General features: G+C 35.1%; 1 protein-coding gene, 1 long non-coding RNA gene and 2 other non-coding genes across 4 annotated transcripts; 3 read left to right on the top strand and 1 right to left on the bottom strand.

Annotated features, from left to right (window-relative positions):
- The first annotated feature begins 306 nt into the window (after positions 1–306).
- Positions 307–3899, top strand: LOC103847839 (threonine dehydratase biosynthetic, chloroplastic). Its single transcript, XM_009124890.3, has 9 exons — positions 307–860; positions 1713–1892; positions 1967–2236; positions 2315–2521; positions 2592–2840; positions 2908–2978; positions 3061–3178; positions 3256–3390; positions 3465–3899. The coding sequence occupies exons 1-9, from the start codon at positions 408–410 to the stop codon at positions 3603–3605; spliced, it is 1824 nt and encodes a 607-aa protein (XP_009123138.1). The 5' UTR covers positions 307–407; the 3' UTR covers positions 3606–3899.
- A 378-nt stretch (positions 3900–4277) lies between these two features.
- TRNAR-UCU lies at positions 4278–4350 on the bottom strand. The gene has a single exon. It is a non-coding gene; the product is annotated as a tRNA-Arg (tRNA).
- A 4452-nt stretch (positions 4351–8802) lies between these two features.
- On the top strand, positions 8803–8921 carry LOC117129037. The gene has a single exon (XR_004452614.1). It is a non-coding gene; the product is annotated as a U5 spliceosomal RNA (small nuclear RNA).
- Positions 8922–10905: 1984 nt separating this feature from the next.
- Positions 10906–13348, top strand: LOC103847865. Its single transcript, XR_628883.2, has 2 exons — positions 10906–11893; positions 11996–13348. It is a non-coding gene; the product is annotated as an uncharacterized LOC103847865 (long non-coding RNA).
- The last annotated feature ends 293 nt before the right edge of the window (positions 13349–13641 follow it).

Below are 13641 nucleotides of genomic sequence, written 5' to 3' on the forward strand. Positions count from 1 at the left end.
AGGCTTCGAATAGTGATCATCGTCCCGTCATGCAGTTAACAATAACAAAATTTTTTATATATATTATATATCTATACATTTTTATAACTGTTAAAACTGCACCGCAGTTGAACCGTTTGTCCCGCACCGCTCAAACCGCAGTCACCATTCGTAGGCTTAAATGAAAAAAATCAAGGTGGAACCACCAGAGGAAACCATCCTTTTTCCCCCACAACATGTTGATGTTCCACCACATGCATTTGTCGTTATGCAATGCATGACAGAAAATGCATAACGCATTAAATTTTTAAAAAAAGTTGTGCGTTTATATAATGAATGAATAAGTAATCAATCAATCTGAGTCACAGATAGTTTTGTTGCCGCCGCCACCACCTACCACCACAATCTCTCCCTAAAACAGAGCCGCCATGGACTCCGTCAGGCTTCCAACGGCTCCTTCCTCTCTCCGTTCCCAAATGCTAGGTCAACCCCTTCACCGCATTCCCCTACCTCCCTGTAACGGCCGCAGCAACCTCCGGTTTAAACCGGTTATCGGAACCAATCTATCTCGAAAAAACCACGTCTCTCCGGTTGCCGTTATCACCCGAGACGAAACGTCAGTGGCTCCTCTCGCTTCTCCTCAGCCACGTCTCAAGGTCTCTCCGAGCTCGCTCCAGTACCCGGCCGGTTACCTCGGCGCGGTTCCGGAGCGTACGGGCGATCCCGAGAACGGGAGCATCGCGGAGGCGATGGAGTATTTGACGAACATACTGTCCACTAAGGTTTATGACGTGGCGATTGAGTCGCCACTCCACTTGGCCAAGAAGCTATCGGAGAGGTTAGGTGTTCGCTTGTTTCTCAAGAGAGAAGACTTGCAACCTGTAAGTCTTTCATTTTCACTCTGATTCTGATTTCACATTGAAAGAGTTCATTTTTAATGTTCAAGAAATCGCTAGGTGGTGGTTACAAGTAGGAGTCAGTCCGGAGCTTAGACCATGATTAACCCGGACTTTTAGGCTGGAGTTCTTAGCTTTGGCTTTTTAACTAAGAAAAGCTAAGTAATGTCTCTTAAATAAGAGATATAATAGCCGACTCTTAGCCGTAAAAAAAAAGGGTCAAATCATGAGTTAAGATCCTCAAATTAAAAACTCGGGTTAATGCGGGTTTCTTAGGCTGGAGTTCTTAGCCTAATATAAAAAACGTCTCTTAGCTTTTAACTAAGAAAAGCTAAGAACTCCACCCTAAGAGATTCGCATTAATCATATTCTTAGGCCGATTTTTCAAAAGCATAGACTATATTTTTAAAAATTGTTTAAAATATAGTTTAATTCTGATTTGCTGACTAGACGGATGTTTAGGCGCCGACTAGACGGATTTTTATAACACTTAATTTTGCTGAGTCATGTATGAATTTGAGGCTACGTTTAAGTGTGTATCTGTGTGGTTGATGATGGTGGTTAAAATATAGTTTAATTCTGATTTGCTGACTAGACAGTGGTTAGGTTTCTTATAGAGGATTAATATTCAGGCGGGTGTCTAAGTCGATTTTTCGAACTTCTAAACCAATCTTTAAAATAATTGTTTCAAAAATTGTTTCTACCTGATATGCTGACTAGGCAGACGCTTAGAAGCCGCTTAGAAGCCGCCTAGACAGATTTTTAGAATTTTGCTGAGTAATGTATGAATTTGAGGCTACATTTAAGTGTGGATCTGTGTGGTTGATGATGGTTCAGGTGTTCTCGTTTAAGCTACGTGGAGCTTACAACATGATGGTGAAGCTTCCAGCTGAGCAGTTAGCGAAAGGAGTCATCTGCTCCTCAGCTGGAAACCATGCTCAAGGAGTTGCTTTGTCTGCCGCCAAACTCGGCTGCACCGCCGTGATTGTTATGCCTCGCACAACTCCAGAGATCAAGGTGATGTCTTTGAATCCTTGTTGAATCTGAAGTTAGTATCTGATTGGTCTATGAAAAAACAAAAACAAAAACAGTGGCAATCTGTGGAGAATTTGGGTGCTACGGTTGTTCTTGTTGGGGATTCGTATGATGAAGCACAAGCATTTGCTAAGCAACGAGCTGAGGAAGAAGGTTTGACGTTTATACCTCCGTTTGATCACCCTGACGTTATTGCCGGACAAGGGACTGTGGGGATGGAGATCACAAGGCAAGCTAAGGGTCCGTTACATGCTATATTTGTCCCCATCGGTGGTGGTGGTTTGATAGCTGGTATTGCTTCTTACGTGAAGAGAGTTTGTCCTGAGGTACAGTGTGCAACTCTTTTGCACTCTTGTTGCTTTGGTGTTGTCACCTTATTGTGGCTTTATTGTGGGGTTATGCAGGTGAAGATCATTGGTGTGGAGCCAGCAGATGCAAATACAATGGCGTTGTCGCTGCATCACGGCGAGAGAGTGATACTAGACCAGGTTGGGGGTTTTGCAGATGGTGTAGCAGTCAAAGTAGTTGGGGAAGAGACTTTTCGTATATCCAGAAATCTGGTGGATGGTGTTGTACTCGTCACTCGTGATGCTATTTGTGCATCGATAAAGGTAACAACGCTTGTGATACGGTTTGTAGCAATTTCACAAGCAATGATCATATACTTTTATCTCTCTACAGGATATGTTTGAGGAGCAACGGAACATTTTGGAACCAGCAGGTGCTCTTGCGATCGCTGGAGCTGAAGCGTACTGTAAATATTATGGTCTTAAGGACGTGAATGTTGTTGCCATAACCAGTGGTGCAAACATGAACTTCGACAAGCTGAGGATTGTGACGGAGCTGGCTAATGTCGGTAGGCAACAGGAGGCTGTTCTTGCTACTATCTTGCCGGAAAAGCCTGGAAGCTTTAAGAAATTCTGTGAACTGGTGCGTGTTTTGGTATTACAGCATGTAGCAGTTAGTCCCGTTAATATAATTCATTTGATCGATGCAGGTTGGATCAATGAACATAACAGAGTTCAAGTATAGATGTGGGTCTGAAAAGGAATCTGTTGTACTATACAGGCAAGTCTGTTCCTGGAAAAAATATTCTTTATTCGTTGTTATTCGTCTTCTAATCCGGACAGTGTTGTGAATTGTTGCTTAGTGTTGGAGTGCACACACCCGGAGAGCTCAAAGCACTAGAGAAGAGAATGGAATCTTCTCAGCTCAGAACTAGGAACCTTACAAGCAGTGACTTAGTAAAAGATCACCTGCGTTACTTGGTACGTCCCTTAAAGTCAATAACTCTCATTGATTGATGAAAGTTTGGTTATGTGAATGACACTTTGTATATGTTCAGATGGGTGGAAGATCAAGTGTTGAAGAAGAGGTTCTATGCCAATTCACCTTCCCAGAGAGACCGGGTGCTCTGATGAACTTCTTGGACTCTTTCAGTCCTCGTTGGAACATTAGCCTTTTCCATTACCGTGCAGAGGTTTGTATCTGAGTTCACCATTACACCACAAGAAAGCTTTGTTGTAACTTCAATGGTTCCTTCTTTCAAAACAGGGTGGGGCAGGTGCAAATGTGCTGGTCGGGATCCAAGTGCCGGAACAAGAAATGGAGGAGTTCAGAAACCGAGCTCAAGTTCTTGGATACGAGTACGTCTTGGTAAGTGAAGACACAGTTTTCAAGCTTCTAATGCACTGAGTTTAAAGCTGTGATGGAGAGACCAAATCTGAGGAAGTAGTAGAAGCCATGGGAGTCTTCCTTGTGTCCATGGTTGTTCTTGAGCTCTCTGTTGGAACAAAACCTGTGAGTCTCGGGTCTGTTAGATGGGCTTTTATGTCACGGGCCTATTACGCTAGCCCAATATGTAACCTTTATTGCCTACGAGCTCTTATCAGTCACTATGCTGTAATCTGTAGACTTTGGATACCTTTCAGCAAATAATGTGAGGGCTAACCTTCCAATAAATTTGATCTAACAAGTAATTCTGTTGTAGATTTGTATGCAAATACATATCATATTATTCAAATCACTCAGGATGAGAGGATGCCTAGGGGCGGATCTGGGCACAACCGGTTAAAAATTGGTCTTGGCCCCAAAAAAATTGGAGGCTTTTTACGTGGGCAAAAAAGCCCCAAATCATGAAAAAAAATTCTTAAAAAAATGTTTCAAACGCCGTGATGATCTGGTCCTAAATTGATCAAATTTTCGACATATCAGCAAATTATTCTTCTTTTAAATAGAGCCAAAACGTATATAAATAAATGATTAACTGTAGAAGTTACATCAAAATTATTACTGTCTACTGCTGTAAAAAAGAACAAATTTTATCACTGAAATAAATGAAAAGAGTCAAAAAGAAAGAAAAACCTTCACACCCGGTGGGACTCGAACCCACAATCGTTTGATTAGAAGTCAAACGCCTTATCCATTAGGCCACGGGTGCATCTGTTGTAAACATATTTATTAAACTAGATTACAATTTTGTTAAATATAAGAAATTGGTTCATGATCTGGTTATGATTCAAGTCTGGTTCAATCACGTGTTTGTTATAAGCATAAAGGCACAGGATGAACAGTGGTGGAACATCAGCTAGCTATTGGCCTTGGTTCAAGAAGATGGAAGAGATTGTGAGCAGTTCCTTGGCCACTAAATGTGCGTCTGGTGAAGATAGAAGTGGTAGGTCACTGGGGAATACCGTGAAGCCAGCAAGGAGGTAATGCAGAGACTTTTGTAATATTCTTGCTCTCTCTTTACGCTTGTGGAATGAGTAGTTGGAGTGTGTCGAGAAGGAGGAAATCCAGAGGAGAACAAGGCCATTGCTAAAGTGGCACGAGCACAACCTTTTCATTGAGTCTTGACGTGTTATCCAAGGAAGGTCTTTCTTTCGCCACCAATTTAAATAGCACCACTCTTTGAGACATTTGGGTTTGTTTAGTATTAATTAGTTACATCATGTAATGTAATGTAGTCTAATCTATTCTCCTTGGTCTTTGAATTTGTATAGAGCCCTTTTATATTTAGAAAATAATTTAATATAATAGAGCCTTTCATTTGCCAGTCCACTGCTAAGCTATATGCCTCAAGATTTAGACTTAGTGCTCAGTATACATGTTTTTTTTTATAAGTAAAATTTGAACGTAGATGTTGTGTAGTGCTACTAGTTGCATGGATTTGTTCTAAAGATATTTGGAAAAACCCTTTGACAAAAGAAACTTGGCGTAACTATTATTATCTAAATATATTAGACTCTCTCCAACAAAACTAATTAACGCTCGAACTTTATATCTCAAATCCGAATATTCTTTTTATTCCTCACGCAAAGAACATACCATGTTAGTGGATACATTACAAACATGATAAAGAAAACATAACATAGATAAGAGAGATATTACAAAGTAGTTCATAATCTGCTGATTCCGAGGGGAACCGAAGCTTGCCAAAGGATAGAAGTTGCCCAATTTCTAGATTGAGATAAAGAAAACTTGCTGTCTCTCCATCATCAGCCTTCTGCAGTCTTCATTGCTCCATATCTTAAAACACTTTCCTTACAAGAACACAAAATCACTTAAACTAGACATTAATTAGTAATCTCCTTTTTTTTGGCCATCCCTGAAGATATAAACCTCTAAGATAAATCAGAGGTTTTTCTCTTCTTCACCTTAGGGGATGGCCGTTCTCTTTTGATTTGCGGTGTTCTGCCAAATTAAGAGAAGGTTTCAATAATGGAGGCTTGCTAGGGGTTTTTATAGATTTTAATTTATTTTTCTTTGATTTGTGCTACTTTTTTGTTTGTCTATGGTCATGAAGACATTTAAAAAGATACACCGAAAACCCGTCTTAGTGTTCTTTCCACTTTTTCTCATTACTTTTTCATATTTTTTCTAAGAAAACAGGTTATTAAAACAATGAATATATATCATGTTTGTAATGTTTTTTTTTTTTGCTAAAATGTTAAATTTTATACCAAGATTTTTAAGTTTTGACAGAAATTACAGGGAAAACTAGAAGCAGAAATTACATAAAATAAACTAAACACAAAGAACCTAACAGCAAGAAAAAACCAAAGCAAGAGAGAAGAGTCAAAGACTTTTGTTAATGTATATATATCATGTTTGTTAATGTTCTTTATAAAGGATATTCCTTTTGTATCATAGATGGATGCAATATGTTATTTGGCACATATACACGTATTTATTTTGTAGTTATTATATATTGCATGCTGAGTAACAAAATACACAATAACACATAAGGGGAATAATCGTATAGTGTAAAGAGAGTATTGGGAATGTTTTTTAAAAAACTTCTATATATACATATATATTAGTGGAAGTGGAAGCAGATGATGCTGGAATCAAGGGGAGTCTTACGTGAATATGCTTGGAATTTTGGATCATCCTATGGAATATGCCATTCACCTAGATTGCCTTTTTCAGTAGTATATACACTCATGATTCATATGATGACATCTGCAAAATTCAGGTTTATAACTAGTTCTTTACTATACACTTAATCAGGTATGTAAACTACCCGAGATGTCAGATATGTAGAATTTCTTTTCAGAATATGATTATTCGTCGAGATACAAATATTATAGTTATATAGTTTAATCTTCTAACAAAGTTTTAATCAATTAACTTGTTAAACATATTTTCTTCAAATATTTCAAAGAACTTAACTTAATTCACTATAATGTATATATATATTTCTTAAAATTCGCTATTAATATTTGGAAAAGTGAAAAACTTAATACAGTATATGCAATATTTCAAATATATATTTTGTCAATTTTTGATACAATAAAATCAGGTAGAAGCCGATAGAAAAGGTTTCCTGAAAACCACATCTATTTTAACCCGGTTTGATCTACATAAAAAAAAATAAAGTTTTAATTATCTTCAAACAAGTTTATTTTAATTTGGTATCATTTTACCTGCTAGGAAGAGTTCTTTATTTGAGACATTCATTCCAATATTATTGCACCATAATAGCAGGTAGTATAATTTAATTTTCTTGAATAGTACACTAGTATATGAAATCCACCTTCTGTGGTTGTATTATATCTAAATTGACTTCACATGTAGTTCGACGCCCAAAGAAAAAAATGAAAGTTTTGATCCACCTTATGGGATTCTTCCCAACTTCTACAGCTAAAAAAAAACATGACCTAATATTGCAGTAGATTAGTAGAAGAAAACCATTTATTGGTTCTTTGGCAAGAAATAATCTATTGGTTCAGGTTCAGTAATCGGTTTTCTCTCGACTTAAAAGAAGGTGACATCATTTCTGTTCAAAGCTTAAATTATTATAGGCTCATAAAAGGCCCATGAAGAGTTGCAAATAAGTAAACGACATTTTGGCCTTTTGGTTCGAGAGTCCCACATCGGAAAACTGATTGACGTTATCAGCAGAAGTTGTATTATAACAGAGACTCTCTCGTCTCCGTTAAAAATCACGCAGCCATGTGGTGAGCACAAAGCGAACTATTCTTGAGAAGTTTACATTCTCAGTTACTTTACTTGGGCCTTTAACAGTTTAAAGCACTTCTGGCTGGAGGTATACTTCTAGACATACTTTATGACCTGCTATTACATAAATACCCTTGTGTGTAAGGAGATGTGCGATCTGATTTTGTAAAAGCTAAAGACTAGTTAAGGCTCTCTTGTTGTAAGTAATTGTCAGATTTATGGAGTGATGTGCTATAATAACGACCGTCAGATTAAAGGAAAGAAAAATTCATTTGACGACTGGTGTTAAAAGTAATACAAATCCAGAAAAAGAGGAAAGTTGATGGATAATAAATGTTGTCTCTTCTCGTGCTGGTTTTTGACGAAGAATCTTCTTTCTTCTAGGAATCTGCGGTAAGGATTCGAAGATTTGTAATCTACTTTGCAAATTTCTATTCGTGTTTGAGATAGTTGTTTGACGCCATGTAACTTGCGGTTGTCTCTGTTGTGTGAACATGGATAACTATAACCTGACCACACGTATTTTTTGTAGGTTCAAACCACAAATAAAGCTAGCAGCGAACATTTACTACCAAAACACTTGATTATTTACTGACACAAATGAAGTCAACATGTGTAGATAATGATTGGTAGCCTTGTAAGCAACTCTTTGTACAAACTAACCCTTAGAAGGACTCCTATAATTATGGTAAACCACAGTATGGTGGCCACACATAGTGGATGTGAGAGATGACCACAACTGCGTTGGTGACCAAGCATACAACAAACATTAACTTTCATGAGTTTATCTTTGTCCACAGCTGCGTTGAATTTTCTTGATTTCTTTTGGATGCCATTCCGTTGCTGAGTAGAGGCTAGAGATAATCATCTCTACTCTAATCAAAGATAGAAAGGGTTCAAACCATCAACTACACCCTGATAAACTAGATACAAGGAAGGGACCATAAACAGGAGAAGCTCATGGGCAGAGGAGATCGAGGCACTTCACCGGCTCCGGATCCAACCATATAGCTCCAGACCACCGCAAGGCCACGACAGACACTATACCAGACCGTCCATGACCACCTCGACAAATATGTCCAAAAATGAACTTTTAGATCTGAATTCTCCAGATCCACATCCAAAGCTTAAAAAAAATACAAAATACACACTAGAAACCTAAATAAATAAAACTAGACCGGCGATGGTGCTAAAGGAGCCACCACACGCCGGTCACCGGAGATTCAGTTGCAGAAAACGAAGAGTGGAGGAAAAGGTTCGGGAGAGAAGATAAAGTTTTTTTTTCTTTGGTTAGTTACTCATCTGGTTTAGGTTTTTATGTTTTTTTACATTTTGTCTCTGGTTTTGGTTGAAGGGTAAGTTAGAGAATTGCACATGAGAAAGTATGTGACATGGAGAAAGTATGTTAGAGTGATAAGGAATAAGTGAAAAGTATGCCAGAGCGTAAATTTTTCACTATTCTTTCGCCTTTTACTAAAGAATACCGTGTGTTCTCCACGCTAAGTGGCATACGCCTATTTTTGGAGGGTCCTGCTTTCGAGTGGGCCCAACAACGAATAGATTAAATTTTTACCGATCTGGTTTAAAACAGTTTACTTGGTTTAATTTATTTGGTTAAAGGATAAAACAAATTCTTACTATACCGAACCGTTTTCAAACGATGGTTAACCCTAAGTCCCTAACTATACCCAAATGATTAACTTAAATTATTACTGTCACGAGCTCATCCATATAGTAGACAAATAGTCGTGTTAATTTTGTTTAGTATCTAAATACAAAATGACGAAGACACGAAAGAATAATCCGATTGACATTTTTTTTGCGCAACATAGAGATATTATAGAAGCTAAACGAGTTGGCCCATGGGAGCAATACAAAGGTGGACTTTTGCTAACGCGTCCGCTATCTCATTAGAAGTCCGAGAGCAAAATGAAAAACGACAAACTGAAAACAGAGAAGAAATCAAATCGATGTCCGACAACACTCCGTAGAGTTCTGTCGGTCTTCGCTTCGTGGTGATCGCCGTGATGAGCGCTTGAGCATCTGATCGAAGCCAGATCGAGGTGAAGCCGAGTGAGAAGGCGTGAAGTAGAGCATCTCTAATGGCTAGAGCTTCTGCAAGAAGTGGTGATGCAACGTGATGATGAGATCTTCCTCCTCTCCCTACCTCTTGGTGTTTGTCTCTGAAGACCCATCCTGAATCTGCAACCACAGAGTCTGCTTTCCAGGCACCATCCGTATATGTATATTACGGGGTCAATATTTTAACTTCAGTTATTTCGGGTCAATATATTTACTCTTATGTGTATGTTTGCTGAGGATTGTGGCATGCAATTGAAAGTGACAGGACAACGGATGTATGATCGACTGTGTTTGTTCGATGTTTTGAAACCAAAGAAAGAGCATGATGTTTCTGTCTCTTTAATATCTTAAATTTTGTTACAAGACTGTTTATACCGGTTTAACCAACATGTTATTACGTATTATGTCTAATAGATTGCCGCACGCAAGTAAAAACTAAAATTTTGAAAATTATACTTCCTTTGTTTGATTAAGATATAAGTTTTAGAAAAAAAATTGTTTCACAAAATTTTTTTTTTATATTTTTATATAAAAATTACAATTTTCAATAAAATTAATTGGATTATTGAAAGACCATTGGTTAAAAAAACATTAGAATTTGATAAATTTTTAAAAAACTATGCATGATTGATGTGTTTTTTTTAATATATGTGAAAATACCAAAAAAATCTATCTTTAAATAACAGGAGTATTTGATATTAGTCATGTGGGACCTTGTGGCCAAATAGTAAATAAAAAAAAAAGATTTGTGACACCAACACAATTTAACTATTACATGAAATCAAATGACATTGTTCATGAATACATATACATATATAGATCTTTGTTGTTGGTCCATTTACATATCCAAAAGAGAATCTATTTGTAAGCTTTTTTTTAATGAATCTGAAATATTATAGGTTAATTAATCAAAAATCATTCATATGTCCGAAATATTCTTCATCAGTATTCGTCACTGTGTATATTATATTTGTACGAATATATATATATTATTATTTTCGTACCTACACTATGGATTAATATGTAAGTTTTATTAAATATATTTTAGTTATGAAGATACAGTAAATCATATCAATGTATAATTCATTTATGAAAACATGTACACTGGTGTCCACTTTCGTTATTTCTACAACTGCAACGAGGATAGCATGCGTCTTGAATTTCGGATACGCATTGCCTGGCAGCCGTCGTTGGATTTGGATCACATTTTCCGCTGTGAAGGTAATCAAGTTGTGGCGCACAATCGTCTGCCTCCACTATTTTATATCAACAACAAAATATTAGCTGGTAGATAATAAAATTGATAATGCAATAAATACAAGTTTTATAAAACGTATACCATCAAAATGTTTTCTAATCGAAACCATATATATATAATATATATTACCTTTTGTATTAAGCAGCACGAAAAATATGAGAACACAAGAAACCACAAACAAAGTACCAGATTTCATGATGCAAAATTTAATAAATGATTTTTATGTTTTTTTTTTTTGAATTTTTTTTGTTTATTTCATACTGAATATTTTCTCATCACTATTGCTAGTATATATATTGAAAACACACAAAGACATTTTGAATTACTCAATTAAAAAGTAACAAAATCATATTTGACCAAAATAATTAATTCGGGTAATAAATTATATTTGACTTAAAAGTAATCTAGATTTGCATATCTATACATATTAATTATGCCTTTTCTCTTTTTATGCATCCATATCAGCATCTGTGTGCTAATACTAATTGCAATTTGGCTTTATTTGAACACACACAAATATTTATATATATATAATCAACATATATAAAGTAACGTATTTCATTATTTATATATGAAATAAAAGGCGGAAACTGTAATTACTTGTTGCACCTTTTGTCAAAAATAATTTCGTTGTCAGTCACGAATCTAACTATTTTTCCATTTTTGTTTTTAAGCTGATAACCATAATTTAAATATTAATCCCTTTCATTTTTAATTAAATATTTAAAATCAGTTTATAATCACTATTTTCATTTATCTTTTTTAAAAAAATATATAACATAAAATAAATAAACCATATATAGATGAAATCTAGAGCAACCCATACACCTTCTTATGACAAACTCATTAGTTTAATTATCTTGTTCTGTTACACTCTTACTGTCAATATACTTAGGTAGTTTTAATATGAAATTTAATTAATGTCAGATTTGTGTAGAGTTAGTACAATTATTTTCAAAAGAAAACATCTAAAATTTTGATGGCTTTTACTTTAAAACCTAGATGGACTATAATTAATTAATTATGTAGTTTAAAAAATATATATATATATATAATTATGGATAGCTGGTAGTGAGATCCTCTGTTCCAAACGCTACTGTTGCTGAGAAGTAAAAGAGTCCAAAGACATTAAAGTGGCATATCGAGAAACTACTTTCGGAATATGATAAAGATGAATGGAGTAAGCATTTATACTATTGCATTTGCATTTTAAGCATAAAGGGTTAATTGCGGTTAACGTCCTAGTTCTCTGATTTTTCGTTAATTTTATGACAATCTCCAGGTATATTGGTGCTTGCTGGTCGATACATTAGTGTAGATCCCGATGAAGAGAACATAATCTGCATACACCTTTATATGACCAACTCATTAGCTAAATTATAAGTAGGTTTTAATATAAAATATAACTAATGCCAGATTTGTGTAATTTCATTAAAATATTTAAAGTTGTATATACTATAAAGATCTAATTTATAGCTCATTACATCATAAGTACATATTTTTACATAGTAAAAGTGGTTCATCTTTTTAGTTGTGGTGCATCTTGAGATGTTTTGTCTAAGTTTCTTCTTCTTCATATTTGTAATTCATCTTTTTATTTAATCTTTATTTTTTATTATGTTTTCCATTTTTTCACATTTTCTATTTTCTGCTATTAGCTTTTGGTCTTACTTTTCAACTTCTTGAATACATCTATATGTTCTATATTTCTTGTATTCACATAATTTTGGCAAACAATCATACTTAGATTTAATACCTTATAATTTTTTTTAACGACCAAAACGTTCTGATGTATTATAAACCAAACAATGTTAATCTTTGGCATATCAAACAATGGGAGTAGACTTCAAGTGATGTAAAAGAGAGCAAGTTTGTTAAATCTCCAAACTCAACTCTTTGAACCGTAGCTCGAGATCCATGACAATAGCAAACTGATTCAAATTCAAGATTAAGCGGGGCAGCAATGTTCTCTTGCAAGAGAAAGAAACTGTATTCATGTTTTACTTTATAAACACGGGCCTACTAAATCAAGAGCCCAAAGTCTATGATTCAATATTTAAGTTCTAAAAGCTAAGAATTGGATTAAGAAGAAGGCGATAACTGGTTATTCCTCAAAGAAATACATGAAATAAAAGAAATTTTAATATGTGGAATGGAAAAAATAGAATAGAAACTGAAATTGGAATTAGAATTGGAACTCCAATCATTCCACACATTCACGAGCCTTTTTAATATGAAACAATTAGAGTAGAATTTACTAAGGATTTTTTAAAAGTTTATGTGGAAATGAAAAAAAGAAAAATTCCATGTAACTGGTAAATAGTTTTTGGAATTCCATGAAATGATGTATTTCAAACAATTCTATAATTTAGTATTCCAATTGCAGCAGAAATGAAATCCTAGAAAAATGAAAAGAAGTATTCATTTATCAAAATTTCTAAAGATATAGACACAATTGGAAAGAGACAGTGACAAAAAAAAAGGATTTGCTCAATGTCTTGACTATACACTTGTAATGGAAATACTATTTTGAATTTTGAGAATAAAGGTAGAAATAAGACCATGATGATCACAGGAAAATGGAGAAGTAATGGTAAAAGTGATAAGAAATTTGAGTATAAGCCAGGGTTGAGAATATTACGAATAAAAATGAGAAATGGAGAGATTTATAGATCAAGAAGATATATTAAAAATAAGATATATGAGAGATTTTGAGTCGGCAAATATAAGAAAGAACAATGATTAAAATGTCAAACAAACGATTCTGATTAACTTGAAAAAAAAAACAAAGGAAAGGATCAGTATCACTTAAAATTTAAAAGGGATGGATCTTTTAGTTGTAGAGATCATCATCGTCCCTCTTATCAAATTATTCAAATGCAACATTGATGAACATAATAGGTAAACATCTAAAAATCCAAGAGAAAT

This window comes from Brassica rapa, chromosome A01 (assembly GCF_000309985.2).
Source record: "Brassica rapa cultivar Chiifu-401-42 chromosome A01, CAAS_Brap_v3.01, whole genome shotgun sequence".
NCBI classification, from domain to species: Eukaryota; Viridiplantae; Streptophyta; class Magnoliopsida; order Brassicales; family Brassicaceae; genus Brassica; species Brassica rapa.

Coding starts and splice junctions, on each gene's coding strand:
- LOC103847839 (XM_009124890.3), top strand. CDS start 408: ATGGACTCCGTCAGGCTTCCAACGGCTCCTTCCTCTCTCCGTTCCCAA. Junction 2,841..2,907: donor TTAAGAAATTCTGTGAACTG/GTGCGTGTTTTG, acceptor TGATCGATGCAG/GTTGGATCAATGAACATAAC. Junction 3,391..3,464: donor TTTTCCATTACCGTGCAGAG/GTTTGTATCTGA, acceptor CTTTCAAAACAG/GGTGGGGCAGGTGCAAATGT.